Below are 21,784 nucleotides of genomic sequence, written 5' to 3' on the forward strand. Positions count from 1 at the left end.
TAATTGTTGACATTTATTTATATCTTCTACTGGTTTTCTTAAACAACTTACTGTCTTTCTTAATTGTGCTGTGCCTTATACAATTAGTTTGAGTGGTGACAAGAGTGATGTGTGTCAGTGGCTTTCCAGGCTCTTCAGATGTCATAAAACAGTATTTTATGGATGGTAATTTCTGTGTGTAGATCCAGGGCCTTGGAGTTTGGGTTCCAGACACCAGTGGTTTTCAATATTGCACAGTTTTATTTTCTTATGACTAAGAAGACATTTTGGCTAGCTGGTTTTGTGATGCCTGAAGGTTCATAAGCTTCGCTTGTGCTTTCCTTTGTCACAGGGCCACATTAATTTTGGGAATAGAGATTTCAGTGTGGAGAAAATAAATATTAGTATTTACTTATTAAGTAAAAATGTATCCAGTCTCATTAAGGTATTCAAAATTTCACTAAAGGACAGATTTTTCTTAAGTTAACTTTTTCTGCTCTGATCTCTTACTTGGCTGTGGTTTTTAGTACTATTGCAAGAAAATATAGATAAGGAGGTGTTTTGTTTCATTTGGAAATAAAAACTAAACTGAAATATGCAAAATTCTCTCAGAGAAACTCTGACTATTAAAAAAATTAATCCCTCTTATCATTTTTTCCATATTTGTACTTTATTTTTCATTTTGTGTACTCGGTCCTGTAGATCTGATGTGATAGTTGGCTACTTTAATTACTGCTTTTTCAAAAAGATGATTGTTTGTAGATTCTGAAGTGTCATTTTCCTTACAGCCATCAGTAGCTGTGATGGGAAGAGGATGAAAGTAGGGTGTTTCCAAATTAGCAGTATAGGTGTGCACCCTTAAAGCCTGCAGTTACTGTGACAGAGTGTCAGGTGTAAAGGTACTGTTCTGGTTTGAAAGCAAAACCAGCGAGAGACTCTAAGTCAGAAATACAATTTATTAGGAAAAGAAAAAAAAGAAGACAAAAATACATGCAATGATACAAAAGGAAGACCACTGACAAAGTCAGAATACAACCTGACACCCCTTTGGCCAGCGTGCTGGTAGCAGTCCAAATTGGAGTGGCAGATGTGGTTGCTGTGTCTTCTCGGAGACTTGTGGAAAGGCTGCTTTTCTGTCTAGAAATCCCTGGATTTATCCAGGTGGGAATGCCTAGCTTCTCTCCCTGGGCGGAGCATCTCACAATGGGCTGATGTTATTTTGAGTCACAAGGTGTGTTCTTAATCCCCTGTTAAACAGAACTGGCTCCTGGAGAGTGTTATCTCTGAGTCATGTGGCAAGACATTGATGGGCCCATTAACAGGAGATAAGGAAAACTGCCCAGATGCAACTGCTACTCGGATGGTAATAGGAAACATCTTGGTGCTCAGTCTTGGACAGGTACAAAATTCAGAGGATCTGAGGATCCTTTCCAAAAGTTCATCATTACTCAAACACAGACTAAGCAGGTATGGAACCAGTAGATAAGGTAGATAAAGTATAACAGCAGTTGCTGCTGTTTCTGTTCTTCTGGGTTCTTTCCTCAGATAGTCTCAATAGCCCACATCTCGGGGTTAGCAGTATTTTTCTAATTAAATAGAATTTCAAAGACAAATGCCACTCTCTTAATGCCAAAATTTGTCACAGACAGGATTTCTTACAATAGATAGACAGACCAAAGAGAAGAAAGGTTAGCTGCTGCAGCATTCTTTTGGCTCTCTAAACAGCAGAGTGCCTTAACTCCCACTGGCTTTGCAAATGTTAAGGCTATTCAGCAGCTGTAAAAGTCTCAGACGTAAGTCTGGGAACCACTCAGGAGTGGCAGTATGTTACAGATTTGTTACCAGTGTGTGGCTTAAAAATGCTGGGTTTGGACTTTGATCCATTGTCATCCTTGTGAAGTGCCAGTCCCACAAATATTCATCTGTTTGACTGGTCCAGGTTACTAACTAAACACAGCCAACCTAAAATCATCTTAGGCACCTCAAACTATGTTCCCAATCCCTCCTTTTCAATATTTTTAAATGTTTGGTGGTACATTAAGGCCTGGTTTGTCAAGCATGTTCTTTTAACTTTTTTAACCTTCTTTGAGAAGACAATCAATTTTCTGACTAATAGTGTAGGATCAGTATGCTGTGTTCCACTGTGCTGGTATTCTCCAAAATCTATGTACTCTAGACGTAGAATTCCTCAAAAGGAATGTGACTTGAGCTTGTTTCTTAAGCTCAGAACAAAAAAACAGTCCAGAGAAATACAGAATATCTTTCTAGGGAAGCTGAAATGTCTACAGTAATTTAAAGTAGTCTTCAGAAGACATTTTATAGAGTTGAGAATCCACAGATTCCCAGAGAAATTATGGAGGACCCAGACATCTGGGACCTATGAACTTAACTGTATTTGTTCTTTCCTAGACATTTATCTCTTTCCATGCATCTGATGTGCCTTGCCCAAGATACTTTTGTTTTGTGTTTAGTGCTCTGCTGAAGAGTGAGCTGAGACGTTCCTGTGAAGTGTCCCTTAAGTTTAGGTTTACTAGTAAGAAATTGCTATAAACAATTGCAGTTGTATTTAATGACTGCAAGTTTCTTTCCATACTAGGTGATGCAGATGTACCTCCCCTTCTGTGGGATTGCCATATCCAATGCCCAGCTATTTGCAGCTTCGAGGAAGGAATATGACAGAAGCAGGGTAAGTGCAAAATGTATAATGGACCAACATCAAACTTTTGTCTTTTTTTCCTGCAGGTCCCAGCTCTGCATATGTGTTTGCTAAGCAGACAGTCTTATTTCAAAAGCTATATTTTCAAAAGATTCCTGTCTTGATTGAGGCAGCAAGCAGAGAGTGTGGGAGGGAAATACACTTGTAGTGGTGGCTGTGGTTTCCTGATGTCAGTTCCACATTTTGTGGTGCTGAAACAATTGCATTTGTGGCACAGACAGTGCAGGAGAAAGTTTTACTCAGGCAGAGATTCAAGCTCTCATAAAATTCTACGAAACTCAAGCCTTTGGCATTCTGAATTTTTAATATTCAGTTCATGGGCAAATAATGTGGATATATCTTTATAAAATTAAGCAAGAAAAGAACCCCATATGTGAAGGGTTTTGACAGCATATCTCCATAGAATATACATTCATGATCACTGGTGCCATGCATGCATTGGGACAGGAGGCTCTGAAGTGAAAATAATGCTGAACTCTCCTGTCATTCCCTTGTCAGAGAGGTCTTTTATTTTTTGAAGAAACCAAATGGTAATTTTGATGGGTTTTTAATAATAGTTGGCTTCTTTTTTATCATCCTTTTCTGCCATAACATGAAATTATATTTTTGTTAGTTTGGATCACAGGTCCAAAACTTCAGTAGAAATCCCTCTGGTAGTATTGAACCTGCTCTTCCTTCACAAAATATTAAAAATTTGTGTCAATTTTGTTGCTATAGTCATTAAGAACATTCTTTGAATGAAGATTTCAATGGATCACTCATATAAAATCCATCCCAGATATGATGCCTCCTTTGCAATGCACCATGTATTTATTAAATCTACAACCAATACAAGAGTTTTCTGTCCTTGTATATAGGCTTTACTGGAAGTAGTGAATGACCTCTTTGAGGAACAGACTGACTTAGAGAAAATTGTCAAGAAAATTATGCATCGGGCCCAGACTCTACTGAAGTGTGAACGGTGCTCAGTATTACTTCTGGAAGATATTGAATCACCAGTAAGTAGAGTTGCATGTCATATGTAAGTACAGGACTGCAGGTATTTTTCAGTGTGTTGTTCCTAAATGTAAGTTAGGTACATGTTGAAATTTTAGCACCACCCCTTTTGTGTCTCTATCCCAGTAGGCTTATATTGTGATAGCAGTAAGGTTTTACATTGAGCAGGTGAAATGGAAATCCAGCTTTCAGAATTATTGAAGTATTTTTGGTTTTTTGCAATTACTCTACTTGACCCATGAATAATTATTTCATTGCAGAGCTCTGTTGAACAGATGGATGTAAACTGTATGAAATATTTGACAGTTTTGACAGGGGCTTTCACTGGGACTTTGCAGTACTGATATTCATAGGGTATGAGAGCCTTTTAAAAAATATTTGACGTTTTTATGAGTATTGTTATTAGTAAAAAATTAAGTGGCTGCCTTTATATTGGTAGCCCCCTCCAGTGTTTTCAGGCTATTCAATATAAGCTACCCTCCTTTCTACAGATTTGAGAGGTAGTTGAAGGATAAAATATTGTTTGTAATATCTTTTTTTTCCTACCCAATTATTATTTTTGTATTCACTGATTCTGCAGTTAATTATTTGTTGCTGGACTGTGACAAGTCAGGGACAGAATCATAAATTTGTTTGTATGGCAGAAAAAAATCCCCATTCTTTTCCTTGGAGGAAAGATGTGATTCACATTTCATTTCAGTTAATAAAAATTAAGAACTTTCAATGGAGTATGTCCTAAATTATACCAGCTTTCCTAAAAGCAAGATTAAGGGTTTTATTTCACTTATGTTCTCTATTATTGAATTTTAGTGTTTGTAGTTCATTTTCTCCTTCTAGATTCCCCTAGCCACCCCCTCCCAAACTTTATAATTACAATATATAGTACATTCTTATGAAATATCACTGTGTTTATAAGTATAATATGATTTTTATTTTTCACAAAAATGTCCATACCATTAGGAAGTTGTGGGTGGCAGTTCATTTTTCTGCTCTTGGTACTATTTCTGCCTTTGAGCTAGGAGGGGCTTTTCCAAACCACAAACAATGAGTTTCTTATTCTTCTAGACAAAACTGTGAAATATGGACAAAAAGCTTAAAATTTTTCTAAATGGGCATAATTCTTAGGTTCATTTGGAGTAAGAGAATAGCATCTTACCACCCACTTGGTAATTTTTACAAGTGGCAAAACAGTTATTTTCCTGACTTTCTCCGGTTTTGGAGGGTTAACATGTATATCAAAATAGATTTCCTTAGAGTACTCAATGTCTAACCATGTCTAAAATACTGTCATTTGTACATTGTGCAGAAAGCTTTTATGATTCAAAACCAAAGTGAAGATGGGGACACATCCAAAAACATGGCCTCTCTTCTGTGTCCCTTTTTTCCACTCCTAAGACATTTCACTTATGTGCTCCTGACACATATGTTCAAGTGTGATTGGTTGCAGTTAGTAATGCAAAGCTACCTATCTGTTTATTTTCCTATATTAAAAAAGTGAAGTGTGAGTAAAGCCCCATACTACATGTCCCAAAAGCCTTTAAAGGGAAGTGTATACGCTTGTGGAAAATAGTTTTCTGAAGGAATCTAAAGATATCATTTGATTTGATATTGATTTTTAGGGAACTGTGCACAGCGTGTATTTTAAACATGAATTCTCCATTGAGAGAATACAGATTTGTACTTTTATCATAAGACTATTGGATAAAAATACAGTTTAAGTAGAGGAACCTTATGTTACTGTTTTCTTAGATGTTTATTCAGCTTAATAGCAATCCTAAGTTACTTCTTTTGTGACAGGTGGTGAAATTTACAAAATCTTTCGAATTGTTGTCTCCAAAATGCAGTGCTGATACTGACAACAGGTTAGTGCTCATGCCTTCTGTGGTTATGGATAACTACATTTTTCACATAGTTTTAAGGTTTGCTTGGTCAAGATTTTATTTTCTTATGGAACTTTGTGTAGATTTGATTGAAGAGCGTGAGCCTATGTTTTTTACTCAGACAAGACACCTGCTTGCTTCAAATGGAGGCTTGCTTGAATAAATACATGTGCCTATATTTTTTTATATACGCATGTTTGTGTGTGTATCTATGCACTAATGTTGTATTAGTGTCTCAGGCAGGAAACCAGGGGAAAACTGACGTTTTATGATTGAATTTATTGATAACATGCAGTTGTTGTTTTGCGCAATTAATATAGAAAAAAAATTACAAAATTATTTTATATTGTTGATCTCTTACAAAATTCCTCTGTACAGTTGTATTGAGAGGTTTCCAGTAAAATTTTATTTCTGCTGTTGTCAAATTGGAAAGCCTAGAAACTGCAGAGCATATGTATTTCCTAGAAACTGTGTTCCTGTGACTAAATCTTGTTTGGGAGCCCAGTCAAAATGGAAGTATATGTTTTGCTTAGTAGGATCTGTAAACATTTATAAAGGGCCACTTTTAAGTAGCAAAAGAAAGATGTTTGTTCATGTGGGGTTGTTATATCAATCCCTGTAAGGTTACACCACTGGCAGCAGTTCACATAAAATGTCCTATATAGCAAATGAGGGCATGAGGATTCAGGGCTACTGTGAGAATATTTCTTCCATCTTTCAGGGCTCAGTGTTTATCACATAGGCTTTATGCAGATTAATTCATACTGATTCTGAAGGAGAATTTTCCATATCAAATGGCTGTCATGGTGATAAACCTTTTCATGGATTGATTTTGCAGCATTAAAAAAATGGGTAGTGTTAGAAAATTTCTAAGATGTGCAAGCTCACAGCAGAGTCCAGGGTCACGCAGAAATATGGGTAGAAGCTATCTCCCTTCCATGTCCTGGTATGGGAATGGTGAAGCAAATGGAAAACAAGCAATAAAAAATAGGAAGATTTAAATATGAATAAATAATCTGTTGATTCATCTGGGAATCACAAGTTACTGTTTTTGACAAAGAGTTTCAGAGTAGCAGTTGGTCTTTCCTAGGGGGTGAAAATACATTTCTTTTATTCAGGGACAGGATCATGAATCAAGGAATGTGGTTGTTATTCCTGTTTTTCTCAAACTTGATCTGTAGCCAGATTAGTCAAAACAATGTAGAGTGGTATCAAGATAACCAAGCTGGCTCATTTCTTGTTACCATAGTTATATTAGCATGTTGCCACAAAACAGTTTGTAGTAGCCTGCTCTGCTTGTAGTCAAGTCAAGATTATTTTAACTTTAGTCCAAGACATGAATAAATACATAACCTGATAGCTAGTCTTTATAAGATTCATAAAGGTATATTTTAATAAAGGTGCATTTTAACATAAAGATGTTTCACTTTTTCTGTGATGATTTTTTCCTGTGGAGATTGAAGTTGCTTTTACAAAGACCAAGGTTAGACTGGCAGATATGATGTCACATTTGGAGCTAGCACAGGCACAGCTTGAGTTATTGGCACTATTGTGAAAAAATAAAGGTTATTTAGGATACAGAACAATGCCGCGAGCCCTTGACATTTGAGCATTTTTCTAGTGAGTTTTGCCCTTTTCATTCTGCATTCTGCAGCTGTAACTGATGTAAAGTCATGAGACTTTTCATGTGGGGGAAAAAAATGGCAAGACGAGTTTCTTCATCATTACAGCAGTTAAGAAAAACATTATTTCTTTGAAATTTTAGTTGAAATCCAAAGACATTTTAGGCTGATAACAGTTCTAATTATGTTTTATCTAAATAAGAAAGAAGGTCTTAAGATAATATTTCATGCCTTAATATACTTTCGCACACAGTTTTAGAAGTTGGCTTTTCTTTTGCCCTCCTTAAATCTGCATGATAGCAGCTCACCTGTTAGATCCCTAAATATCATAATAAATACTCATATTTGTTTTCTTCGCTGATGTTTGTAAAGAAATACCTTGCAAGGCTACACTTTCCTTTACCTGTTCAGTTTCCAAGTTTTCATCACACACCATGATCAAGTTTGTTTATTATCCATACTGGCACACTGATGCTCTTGTTTTTCCCAGTGATTTTCTTCTTGAAGTACAAGTTTGCCAGGTCCCCTAAATTTTCTCTCCCTTTGAAAAAATATTACATAAATATTAGAATCCTTGGAGGCCCAGTTCGGGTATGCTTTAGATGAAGATGAGCCTGATGGAATGTGGAGTGTGCCTTTCCTGCACAGAAGCAGCAGTTTTGGCAGATGAGATTACATTTTAGCAGGTAGCTGAGGTGGCAGTTCTCTAACCTGGGTACCAGTGGTAGTGGACAGGTCTCCTGCCTGGGCCAGAGCATGAGTTGTGTGGGCAAAAATATCTGTGCTCCTTCCCACTTGGGCTGGTACAGAGGGAGTGCTGAAATCCCCCAGCTGTTTTACTGTCCCTGGGATGATGTGCCTGTCTTCTGGAGTATGGGTGTAGAGTGTTTGTTAGGAATGGAGAGAACATAATAGAACCCACTTTTAAAACTTATTTATGAATGTTATCTTGTTTCTTTTACTTGAAATAATTTGCTGCTTAAAATGCTTGACACCTATAAAGCAGTCCTGATGTATGTGTCTTATATGATAATAGAATAGAATAGAAGAGAATAATATAATAATTCAGATAAGTTATAAACTGGGAACTATACATTTGAAATTAGATCCTTATCCTTAAAGATTTTTTACTTCTGAAGTATTTAAAATAAATAAAATTACAAATTTAATTTTAAATTATAAATGTGATTTTTTTACTTAGCTCAAAACCTGTTATATTTATGTAGAGGTCTCAGTCAAAGTATACACATAACATTTATTACAGTCACTCAAAATTCTTATCCCAAATGAAAGTGGATTCCTTTAGATTTCTGTAAATTATTATTATTTTTATTTACAGTCTTTTAAGAATATTTTCTTTTTGATGAGTGACATAGTTGAATTAGTCTCCAGAAAATCAAAGCAGTCAACAAAAATCAATCCTTTCATTTTGATTGAGTCTTTCAAGAATTTTACTGTTCAGCCTGCTTTCATTCATGAGGAATGCTTCAAAGCCTCAAACTATTGTAGCCTTCTCCATAGCTTTTTAGTAACTTTTTTTCTAAGTAATGTTTCTCAGGTGTTAAAAGTTTATCAGTTTTCTTCTCAAGACTAAGACAACAGGCATTTTTTTTATTCACTCATGAGTAGCTAGACATTTCGAGTGTCAAGAACCTGCCTGAAATAAGTCAAAGAGAACTTTCCTACTGATTAGGTGAAGTATGAAGTGAGGTCTTTAAGGTCTGCTAGACACTGAATTTTCTGGAGAAGCTGCAGTGGAGCGTGGTGAGTTGAGGCCATAATTCTAGTGTCTTTTGCTCATTTAGTGATAGCTCTCTAGTCCCTCAGTAATTGTGGCAGAAGCTCAAACAGGTAAAAAAAAGGGAAACCTTCATGTCTTTGTGTGACTACTTGGATCTACCTGCTGTAATATACTTGCAGTATTGATTTAAGACTTATTTAATGATCCCTTCTTCAGCCATTCAGATCTGGCATTTCAGATGCCAAAATTTTTTAAAAAGTAATTTAGACAGGAAAATTATTGAAAATAAAAATTTTAAATACCATAGATTATTAGATTAATTTTAAAAATCTGAAAAGTATATCTTTTCAGGTAACTCTACAGAAAATATTTTTAGAACTGGTTGCTTTTCATGAGCAGTCCTGTATCCTACAGAAACTTAGAACACAATCCACTGTTGCGTCATAGGTAAAATATATCAAATATTTTATTTACTTGAGACACCAATGCTGTTTTCAATAGAAAGAGTTATATAAAGGAGAAAATTTTTGAGGTACCATTTCAATAATACCTAATTATTGTTCTATAGTTCATTTTTAGTAACCGTTAAAAATTGTGAATGGTTCTGCTGTTCCTATTAATGTGCATTTAAGACATGCTGGACTTGCAATTAACGTTGACTGTATTCTATTCTTCCCTTGCCCTGCATTTTGATAGTTTCAAAGACAGCATGGAAAAATCATCTTATTCTGACTGGCTAATAAACAATAGCATTGCTGAACTCGTCGCTTCCACAGGTCTCCCAGTGAACATCAGTGATGCCTATCAGGATCCTCGCTTTGATGCTGAGGTAAGAGATTTTTACAAATGTCATTATATATTACTTTTGAGCACCCAACTAAATAAAAATTTTGGTTTGATATCCAAGTGGCTGTGAGACATGTGAATATTTATTTTGAATTATTTTTTCTATTCAGTAAGTTGTCCTTCTTGTCTTCTATGGTTTTATACTGCAAACACAGATCACTGAATTAGTCTGTGACTTTAAGCAGTTACTTTGTCCATTATTCTTTTTTTTTTCCTATTTATAAGTGATTCCCCTACCAACTGCCTTGATATTTATGCAAATTGATTTTTATTGCTGAAAATTTGTTGGTGTTCAGCGTTAGCAGCACCAGTGTTGTTAGCTGTTGGGGTGGCTGGGGCTGTACACAGACAGAGTGTGAACAGAGCTGGTATCAGATAGACAAATGTTGTTTGTGATCTAACTTAGCCAACCAATAGTTTAATTTGCTCAAATACACACTGGATTGGGTACTCCTTCAAGATGCATATCACTCCCAATAAAAGTTGTTTGTGTATCTTAAGGTATTCATTTCCTGTTAGAAAGGTGTAGCTATAGATAAAATGTAAGTATACTTAACATCTAAATAAATGTTAGAGGTGTATGGAAGGACAAAATCTCCTCTGAATTCTAATCCAGAATTACTACGGAGGACTTGGCCAGCGGTCAGACAGCAAATTAATCACAGCCTTGGTCAGAAAGCTTCCTAAAATATATTTCTACAGTAAGTGTTCTTGGAAGTGTTTCATGTTGAGAGTTTACTTGGTTCCAATTTTATTCCACGTGTCATTAAAGGGATTATCTCTCAAACCAGCAGAATGTTTTGAAACAAGAAAAAATAAAAGGGGCCTGCTATAGAAGTATAAAAGAAAACTGCATTGATGTTAATCTGTTCAGAATTGCAAGAAGTATAATTAATGCCTGGGGTGTTTAGATATGCCAACTTAAAGCATGCCAGTCCTTGATGTTTGCAACTGTACTTGTATTATATAATCTCCTGAATAATTCAGCTATCTCTGATTTGTTTCACAGTTAGTTCTTTCCAAGTTGGAGGCACTACCCAATATATATAAAGAAAATTATACAAAGGGCAATAATCATTTTCTTTTGATGGGTTCCTATGAAAATTTAATTCTTAAATTCAGTTGTTCTACTCAATTATTTCTACAGTCAGGAGTAGTAAGAGGAACATAGTATCCCTTATTACTTAGATAGAATCAAACCTACATTTGTAGTTATGAACAGAGATTCTGTTCTCTGCTTCTGTTGAAAATAATATCTTATTTTTTTCTTAGAACACTACTTCTCATCTGCAAATGTTAATGCTCAATTTTCAACTCATTCAAGAATTTAATGCGAAAATATTTTGCAATTCATTTTAAGACATACATTTGAATCAATTATTGCCTCATTCCCCTGGATTTTAGGTGGCACTCCACACTGGTGATGAGTTCTGAGTATGTATAAATAAGCAGTAATCTAATTAAAACCTAAGCTATGTCTTTTGCTAGCTAGGAGATCACAGTGATCCCATCCTGCTTCCCATATATGAATTATTGCTGGTCTTTTAGTTTTCTTCTATTAAAGATTGACTGTAGCAGTGGTAGTTTTAGTAAGAGAACATCTCCTGATCTTCTGTGAGTGGACTCATTCCACTCTCTTAATCTCTTTTGAAAAACTGTTTTCATTAGATTTTGCAGCAGTGACACTAAAGAATAAAGCTTATTAATTGTAGAAAAGAGAGAATCATTGACACTTAAAATAAATTGTGAAGCTGTATACTGTATTAGCTAGAAAACAATAAATGAGGCAGTAAATTGTCATTGGAACAAAAGGACCAGTTATCTCAAATCTAGGGTTTGGCTCCATCCTTACATTTCTTACTAACTTGTATTTCTGCACAATTCCCTGCTTACTCTCACCTTTTTTCTGAAAATGTGTATTTCCCGTTAAGCCTCCTTTTACAGCTGCCTCACTAAGTCCAATTTCGGTTTGACAGTTGGGAAGAGTACTTCTAAGGCAATCTTGTTCAGTGAAAGTTACCTCTACTAATCCACCAGTCTAAGTAATCCAGAATTTGTCTGGACATTGCCTCAATTATAGTTTGTCTTTAGTGCCAAATCAGAGTCAAATAGTGTAAGCTTAATGTGGCAAAGATGCCAATGTTTGTATCTTCTTTGGCAATTTTTAGAATACTCCTTATGACTTTTGGTTATTGTGGATGAAGTTTCAGCAGAATTTTTTTTCTGAGAGCTGATACACATGAAAAGACATTTATAATGTAAACTTACTCCTTGACATTTCTATTACTATGATTTAAAAGGCTGAAAACGGCACCACTAATGGAAGGTCTCATTTCTACATTTTAGGCTGACCAAATTTCTGGCTTTCACATAAGATCTGTTCTGTGTGTTCCTATATGGAACAGCACCCACCAAATAATTGGTAAGACTTCCCCCATGGCTGTGTAATTTTTATGCTACTGTAAATTTAGTTCTATCTTTTTAATTCTGTGTTACTTTTTCTTCTTTTTTCCCCTGGCAGAATATCGTTAAGAAGTTACAGTACCTAGGATGCATGCTATGTATCCAAGAAGGGATGTTTTGACTTGGATACTGTGTGGACAGTGTGGACAATATATAACTTAACTTTCCAGCTGTGTTGTTAAGTTATATATTGTACTGAACTTTAATGAGATGAAAACAGAAATCCTAACATATTAGTGAAAAATGTTTTATTTGCATTGATGTTTTCCTTGGGTCTCCCTCTTTAGTACGCAGGCAACTGTGTGCAGTCAAGCTAAGGGCTCATTTCCCTCTAACAATAAACTCTGGGTGCAGTCAGGGAAGATTTGCTGGAGGGGCTGTGGCAGTGGTCAGAGTTGCCTGTTGCAGTGCTGGATCAGGATGTGACAGAGTTTCAGGAGATCTTTGATAGGCAGCTTTGCAGCTATGCTACACTAGCAGTTGGTCCTGTGTTATTACCTGCTTTTGGCACAAAAAGGAGTGCTTGTAAATAACAGTGCCAGATTCCTCTGCTAACGTTCCTCAGAAGAACTGATATCAAAGCAATAGCAATTTATACTGGCAGGGCAAGAGTTAGATCCCTGTGCATTGTGGCTGCCAGGGAGAGCTGAGATGGGAAGTGCATTGCTGAAGGCACTTGATGCCATGCAGGGTCTGTGAGCTTCTTTGGCAGAGGTGATGTGGGAGTTGAGTCTTTTAAAAATACGTCTTGTTGTTTGTTGTGAATTGTGTCTTATCTTCAAGAATGAGAAATAATCTGAACTCTTGACAGCAGATTACTCTTACAGTATTTTTCTAAGGGCTTATTGTAGATAAATGAAATAGACATGTTTGTTGCAGTAGAAATCACCATTAGTTTGGCAAATGCATTTTTCCATTGGCTCAGTAAATTAATGAACCAGTCATGAGTAAAAAAGCGTTTATATACCCAGATGATGCTAAACTAACTAAGATTTTAGGAATGAAGGTACTGATTCAGTAAATTGTATTGGAAACTCGAAATTTTTCGGACAACTTATGTGATTGCTCTTAGCAAAGTGATCAAGATCTTTCTCAAATAGATCTTTAACCTTTGTGAAAAGCACTGTGACTAATTTTTTGATTTGCAGTATTATACTTAAAGAGTTAAGAATAACAGCTGAAAGTACTAGTATCAAAACAATGAAATTATTGCACATCTGCATCTAATTATTTTCAGAATAAATATTTGCGTTTTGCTTTTCAGTTTGAAATATGTGGTTTACATTTTACCAAAGAATAAAACATTCTGCATTGTGCATTAATGAATGAAGATTATAACTCATATTAACTCTTTTTAAAGGAGTAGCTCAAGTGTTGAACAGGCTTGATGGGAAATCCTTTGACGATGCTGACCAGCGACTGTTTGAAGTAAGAGGCATTCAGTTCAGCATTAACATACCTTTTCAATAGCATTTGGTATTTCTCAGTAATCTGCTTCAGTCCACTCCAGGGATGGGGGGGAGAATATCTTGTCTATATTTGTGGTTTGACATTAATTCTAAGAAATCCTCACTTAGAAGGTGGCATCCCAATTAAAACAAGTTTCTGGCATCTAATCTCTCAGCTGGAGGCCAGTGACTCACCTGCATTCTTAAAATAACCTGTTTAAACGTGATTATTCCTAATATTTCCATGCAATTTTTTTTTCATGATTAAGCCAGTGTTCATCTTTGTGCTTGTATTATAACTGATTCATAACTGACTCTCTTTTGTCTCTTTTTAAATTTTAGGCTTTTGTTATTTTTTGTGGCCTGGGTATCAACAACACAATTATGTATGACCAAGTGAAGAAATCCTGGGCAAAACAGTCTGTGGCTCTTGACGTATGTGTACATCTTTGTGAAACCCTTTCTTGCTCCTAACTGTTACATGTAAAGAAGCCCACTATATTTTTAAAAACAATGATTATTTAAACTTCGGTAACCAAATTCAACAATATAGCACTGTGGTCTATATAGCTGGAGATTTTAAACATTATAATATTAAAAATAATCTTGGTGAGAAAAAAGCCTGGAGTTTTGAGGATAGCTTTACAAATTCACATTATTCCTACTACAAGAATAATTAAGAGCAGTTTGAATGAAATTTCAGATCTTTCGAAAAAAGCATTATGCAAGACTGATTAATCTTAAAACATTACTCTGAGGAAAGGGTAACATCACTAAGATATTGGTATGGTTTTAAATTTCACATATGATAAGAGAAGAAAATAATCTAATTATCCCTGATGTGTGTACCTTTTACCTGTGTAATTCCTTTGATTTTCTCCAGTACTAACCATTACAATAAGATCCACAAAAATAACATTGGCCTGAATGAGATATGACATTGTTTCTATTAAAAGAAAAATCAAACCCAACTGAATTACTATAAAGAAGCTTTTTCTTCCTTTGCTTTAGGGTTAATCTGCATAGTGGGGTTGCACCCTGTGCTGCACACAGACCTATTAAAGCTTTCCAAAGTCAGTAAGACCGTTGGTGTCAGAAATCCTAAGCAGAAGTGGCTTTCTTTATTTGTATATATCTACCCACGTAGGAGGAAAAGTTAAAAACTTACCTTTTCAGGCCTCGTGCAAGATCCTTATACTTTACATGTCATAGTCATGAATAAGTCTTCATATGTCCCAGGTATTTGTGCAATATGACACCTAAGAATGAGTGCTCCTCCTGGCAAGAAAAGCAAGCAGTGCTAGATGCACACACAGATACATAGGGATGAAACTTCACATAGAAGTTTATTTGCCACTGAAATAAAAGAAAATTAATTTTTTTGGTTTAAAATGCAACTTCTTTCTTTGATCTAAAAAATACTAATAACCATATAGCTTACATATAGAGTATAGATTTGATAAATAGCCATTAATCTTCAAGTAAGAGTAATTCTTTCTATAAATGGGCAACAGCTCTTGATAATATTTGCATAAAGTGATGGAAGATGCAGGAGAAAAGTACTGAACACTAGAATGGTATGAGATGAAGGACTGTGGATTTTCACTAATAGAATACTTCATTAGTGTATTTAGCTATAATGGCAATGAATGGCACTTGAAAATTACATTGATATCAGATGTAAAATAAATGAACTTGTTATATATCATAATGAGATTCTTATCCATATATACTGATACAGGTTTTCATATAGTGTTCTGATAAGATTGACTACTAAATAGAAGAGCAAAACATAAATAAATTATCAGGAAAGTTTGCCATGATTCAAAGCCAGGCTAAATACTTTTTTTATACTAAAGACACAACATTTGCAAATTATTTAAAGATTAGAATAATAAATACTAAGGAAGACTGTTAAAATCTAGAAGGATATAATGAATACAAATCAAGAAGAATTTTGCTGTTATGTGTAATCTGTCATAGCATAAGATATAATTTGACTAATCTTACCAGTTTCTGAGAGAAGTTGCAGTATGGTCAGACAGAAAAAAAGATACTATTTGAGAAAGGACATGATGTATAATCATACAAAGTAAAATGGGGTACAGAACCAATGAGTTGATGTGTTTTATTTATTCTTGTATAGTGCAGGAATGGATTCCTGTTTCTGTAAAAAGTGGCATCTCTAAAACTGATATGTCGGGACTTACTGCCACAAGGTGTTGCAAATCAAAGCCCTGTGAGACACAGTTTAGGTGTTTGTATGAATAACAGAGACATCCATGGATGAAAATTATTTCAAAGTGAGAAGCCTGTATCAAAGCTTTAGCACATCAGCAGGTCAGGTGTTGCAGTGGGGGGAAGGACCTGTCCCAGCTGGGAGTGCTGTGGCTCTGGGAGCTCCCTCATGGACCAGCACAGCTCGTCCCATGCAGAGCCAGACCATGGTGGGTCCAGAACACAGGATGGCTCTTGCACCTTCTGCAGTGCTTGCTCAGTGTTAGTATCAACCCACAAAGATTCAATGTACTACATATTAATGGATGCATACTAAGAGGTAATAAGAGCATGTGTGCAGTACTTTGCACATTTTATTTGATGCTGCTCTCTGCAGAATGGTATTGAAGAGAATGTCAGACACAACACAGAGGTGCTGATATTTGAATGCAGCCATGTGCCAATAGTATAGGCATTAAAGCTTTTCAGTATAGCAAAAGGCATTATTAAAAGTCCATAAATCTACTGTTATTTTATATTAAATTATTTCTCTTTTGATTGTAGAACTTCAGAAGAACAATGTAGGAATCCTTATAATATTAAATTACTTACTGTTCATTATTCCCTATAAAATTCCCTGCAGTATAACTGCCAAATGTATGCCTGATAACCTGTAATTAGCTATTACATGCTGTCAATCAGAACAGAATTATCACACAAATGCTAATAAAATTTGCTTTAAACATAACTGATTAGACTGCAGTACAGAGCCCTGATATTGCTCCTTGACAAGTGTACAAAAATGGTTTTTATGTTTTGTTCTGGGGCAGGTGTTGTCTTATCATGCAACATGTTCGAAGGCAGAAGTTGATAAATTCAAGGTAAGATTTAAGGTTTTAATGTACTAATTTCTGGAACTATAACTGTAAATTAATATTTGTCTCAATTATCTGAGAGAAGTTTTACATCATAAGCAGAAAATCTGAATTAAAAATTCTTTACAATGGATATATTACATGTAAGGCTGTTAAGCATGGAAGGTGGATCATTTCTTTCAGAGGATAAACAGCTGCAGCGGTGGGTGCACAGCAGCAAAGTCCCATTGTCCCAGCAACAGCCACTGGAACTGCATGTCAGTGTGGGTTTGGTGGCCTCCTTCATCAGGAACCATCACAGGGAAGTCATACCACACAGGAGATGAGAGAGAGTCTAGAGAAAAAGAAAATAACTCAAAACTTTACATGCTTATAGCTTGTAAAGTTATACAGGAAGCTGCCCTGTGTTTACTAAAAAAGTGGAGCATTCACTATCCAGATTGTGTATAGGCTCAGAAGGCTGGATGAGAAGGTGAGGGATCTTCTAACTCCTGTAAGCGCCCTTGGCAGAATGTGAAAGTGATGTGTTCTGAGTGTAGCATTGGTAGGGACCAATAATTACCTGTTCTCACTGAATCCTGCCTTACCATGGGCTAGAAAGTGGGTGAAACAGTGCCCTTGATCTTTCATCACTGCCAGCACTCCAGTGCTGCTTTTGTGATAGACTGTTTGTCTTTCCCTGCTTGAAGAGGTTCTTGGGAAATTTGATGATGCTTCCCTTGGCTATGAGCAGGCAATGCTGGTAGAGAGCTCCTCAAAGCTGTTTGGGAGGCTCCCATGGTGGGTATCACTGCTGGTCTCCTGGACACACAGTGCATCAGAGACTGTAGTGAGGTCTGGGAAGGAGATCTGGATTGTTGTGGCCCCACATTGCTGGCACTCCCTGCTCTGCAGCTCTGACGTCTGTCTAGCTGAAAAATAGCTGTTGGGTGGTTATTTTGACACTTGGCTGTCAGGCTGCAACCTGCTTTCTGCACCACAGGGATGCCTGCGGTGAAAGGGGGAACACATGGCTGGCATAGAGCTGATCCTGCTGAGTGATCTGGGCTGAGGAAGGGCAGCTCTTGCTAGTTAATGAGTTTGTAGATTATTGCCCAGATGATGGCTGTGCCTGGTATCTGTATCAATACCTGGTGATAAGGGTGTAATATTCTCCCTTCACTGTAGTTACTGGTACGATTACCACACTTGTGTATGAAGAAGATGAGATTACTGAAGTATTGCTGGAATCAGCATGCTTGAAGATCATCCAACACTACAGGAAGTACTTTTGTGTGTGCAGTAAGTTGTATTCAGTGTTTGGCAAAAATAACTGAACACTGTTGAGAAAGAGGAAAGAAAGGGGTAAAGGACCATCAATTTTCTCTTTTACTTTTGTATTTCCATTTACCCTAGAATACACATCCGTAATATAGTTTCTATGACTCTCAGGATTCCACCAGTATCTTTGTATGTACAAGAGGGCCATACTTGATTGCTGCCAGCCATTGAAAGACAACTCTCCTTCATAGCCTCTGTAGTTGAAATAACAGCCTGCTATGTTACTCTTTGGACTCAGATGCTCATGTGATGAGAAGCTATTCTACTTGTTTTCCCAGGTGACTTCATTAATAGATAGACCAGTCTCCAATTAAGAAATGTCTTTTTGTTATCCATTTACCTTGAAGGCATGCAACTATCCATTTAATGGCTAATAATAAGGTAAAAGGAAATGAAAAGCATTTATTCATTAATAACTCCAAAAGATATAATTCCAAAATACACATCTTATAAAGAACATAGGTGAGAAAATAAGGAACATAACCAAGCTATGCCTAAAGTTAGGCTATTTTTTTAGAAAAATCGTCCTTTTTCTATGTCTATATCTAGTTGTCTCACTTTCAATTCCTGACAAAATTACTCTGAAGTAGTTTTTGTTTATGCTTTTGTACCACTGGATGTAAACAAAACAAAAGAACAAAACCCCAGAGACAACCAGCATGTCTTGTGGGCCTGTGACACAGAGCTCATCCCAGAGAGGGCTATCCATCTGTGGGATGAAATTGCTCCCATCTCCATGCTTACAGCTGGCCTCCCTGCTGAGGTCTCCTAAGGCATCCTACCCCGAAATCGCTGCTCTTTTCCCTGTTTGTTATAGCATTATATTTTGTATAAACCCTTTGTTATATTAGGATCATCTTCTAGACTTGACTGGCTAATAAACCATCCCTCCCTCTGGGAGTGTTTGGGGCTAAATGTGTCCCCTCTCTCGGTGGTGATTTATTGGCAGATGTCAGAGCAAATGTCTGTTACGATTGACCCGATGTCCTGGTTCAGTCAGAGCAGAGACACTCACACGACAGAAACATCTAAATGAGAGTGATGCCAGGAGATCACTATTGGCTCCTGACTGACACAACACCCAGAAGTAATTAATGCCTTTGGAGTGACAATACATTTGAGTTGACAACTTCTCAACATATTATCCCAAACATACTGTAACTGAACCCCAGGATGTTGGAAACAATTACATACTCTTGTAGTACAAGATTTTTTTCCCCTCTTTGTAATCTCATTTTTTATAGTTTTCATAAAATGTTTTTCCATTAATTTTTATTTGCTCAGGATCTCGAGAATATTATGATAAAAAGTAAAAAATTGCAAGTGTAGTTAAAGTTTCTTTTTCCACTGGCTTTTACCAATTAATTATTTTATTGCATTATAGAAAGCCCAGCAAGAGGAGCTAAAGTTGATTTTTTTACTTGAAATTTCATCAGTAATTTTTTACTGTTATTGGATGAATTCACAAACACATAAATTCAGAAATATACCCATCTTTTTAATAATTAAGCATAATCACTGTGACCAGGTTCTGTAAAATAAATAACATTTATTTCTGTTTCTTGTAATCCCATCTAAGAATTAATGAAGAAAACCCCACCTTAATAAGAAACCCTTAAGATATTAAACCTTTCTCCAGATGTTTATCTGGGGAAAAATGCAAAGCACTATTAGTGGTGGAGCTGGAAAAATACAGAGGGAAGCTCACAGTATGGAACAATAAAGCATGAGTGTATGAAAATGGACCATGTCATACAATTGGATACTAAATATTTTTAGATTTTTTTTTTTTAATTTTCAGGTTCAGATTATGATGGCTTAAAAAAAAGATTTAAATTAAATATACTGTTAAATTCACACAAACTGCATAATATGTGCCACATTACTGCGATAGGTAGATTTCTGATGCCATTCTTCCAGGTACAGGAAGAAAAACCAAACTTTACTTTTCATGGGCATTTGCAAGTAAAACAAAAAAACATCACCTTGAGTGCAGATTTTTCTGAGAATGTCTGAAGTCTTCAGCCTGATTTATTACTGTACTTCTCCTCTCTTTCATCTACATAACTATGCTAAATTCAAACTGAATTTTGGCAGGATAAGCTAAAGCAATGCACCGTTGAATCATATCCATATCAATATTAATTTTATTTTCAAGAAGTTAGAAATAGCTATGATTTTAAAAGCTGTGGCAACTTAGTTCTCCCTTGTATTTTAGACTTAAAAGACTATTCTGTCATTTCTGTTGCATACTAGAGCTATAAACATTTGTGTCATTGGAATAGATAAGGCACTTGAGACCTGATTAATCTGAGATTGAAACTATCCTATAGCATCCTATAGCAAACCTGTGCCAGGTTTGTTCTTACTGAAATTCAGGTCCTGCAAGCTTAAATATAGTTATGTGTTAGACAAATATAGATACACGAGTAAAGAACGCAGAATTGTGTTCAGGACAGGACATTTATAGCAAGAATTACTGATTTATGAGACATAATGAACAAATCCTGTGACTTAGCAAGCAGCCCCACAAACACACATCACCTTTAAATTTCACCAATGTAGTTTCCAAAGAGAATATGTAAACGCTGTCCTATTATGGGAAATGTACAAGAAGCTATTTTTAAGAAGCAAGCCTAATTGCACAGCTGTCAATGGCATAAGCCAGATCAATATTTAATGACTGTGATGCATTATTTATAGCCCTGGGAGAGATTCCCTTTTTTAGGTCAAACAGCACACAGGAGAGATACACAATGGAAAATAATGTATCACCTGCTTTACAGAATCTTCAATTCAAAATGTAGCATGAATAACAATTTCTGCATTTCTCAGTTTTTTAGACTAAGGTGTGGCTATTTAAGATCTACCTCCACACAGGGAGGCTTTTGTGTCTTTCTTAAAAGCACGCCTTTAACTACAGAATGATGAAAAGAGTTGAACCAAAAAAAAAAGAAACAACTTTTAAGACTGCTACTGTATATGACAATGTAAATGGTTGAATCCATGAAAGATCATGGATCTATGTGAATTTGATTCTTGGAGTGAGTTATGTATGATTTAACATTTGTTATTCATGCCTTATGCACCCCTAAATATATAACAGTGGGCAGCACAATGAGAACAAATGAAATTTTCGTACTGGTTTTATCTTAAATATTTGAAACAATAGGGAAAGCATTCCTTGGCTATGTTATTCTCTGCTGTGATGTCATCTTTCAATTTAGAGCTACTTTAATTACTCTTATAAGCTTGTAATTAAATGAGTTTTTAGTAGTTTATAATAATTACTTCATAGTCTTCCTCAGTAATTAAACTTCAGAAAGGCAATCTGGCCTTTGTTTTGGACCGTGTGTGAAATGTTGCCATAGAGTATGGGGGGTTATGCATTGCTGCTTTTCTGTGGCACTGCAGTGTCCATCAGTTTGGGAGCCTGTGTTTCCCAAAACTCACAACACGCCATCCCACTGCAGCGTCAGCATTGTGAGCCGTGGGCCCAGCACGTGTGGGGGGAAACACAAAGCTCTTCACACGCTGCAGGATTTTCCAGATTGGCCTCCAAGGCTGCTCACACTCACTTCCCTTTGGCTCTCACTGCAGGGTGCAGGCTGGCACTGAGCTTTTCCCTAGTGCTATCTATTCCAGCTGCTCAGTTTCCACTGAGAATGGCAACCATAGCAA

The 21,784-nt window shown here is 36.2% G+C and overlaps 1 protein-coding gene across 1 annotated transcript in view; it reads left to right on the plus strand.

The window, feature by feature from the left end:
* The window catches only part of PDE11A (phosphodiesterase 11A), a 106,772-nt gene that overhangs the window by 39,036 nt on the left and 45,952 nt on the right, over positions 1-21,784 (plus strand). The window contains exons 3-10 of the mRNA XM_053947586.1: positions 2,576-2,665; positions 3,553-3,693; positions 5,489-5,553; positions 9,631-9,763; positions 12,127-12,202; positions 13,604-13,671; positions 14,034-14,126; positions 16,739-16,789. Coding sequence (XP_053803561.1) covers positions 2,576-2,665; positions 3,553-3,693; positions 5,489-5,553; positions 9,631-9,763; positions 12,127-12,202; positions 13,604-13,671; positions 14,034-14,126; positions 16,739-16,789 — 717 coding nt within the window. The remainder of the gene's footprint in view (positions 1-2,575; positions 2,666-3,552; positions 3,694-5,488; positions 5,554-9,630; positions 9,764-12,126; positions 12,203-13,603; positions 13,672-14,033; positions 14,127-16,738; positions 16,790-21,784) is intronic.

This window comes from Vidua chalybeata, chromosome 7 (assembly GCF_026979565.1).
Source record: "Vidua chalybeata isolate OUT-0048 chromosome 7, bVidCha1 merged haplotype, whole genome shotgun sequence".
In the NCBI taxonomy this organism is placed as follows: Eukaryota; Metazoa; Chordata; class Aves; order Passeriformes; family Viduidae; genus Vidua; species Vidua chalybeata.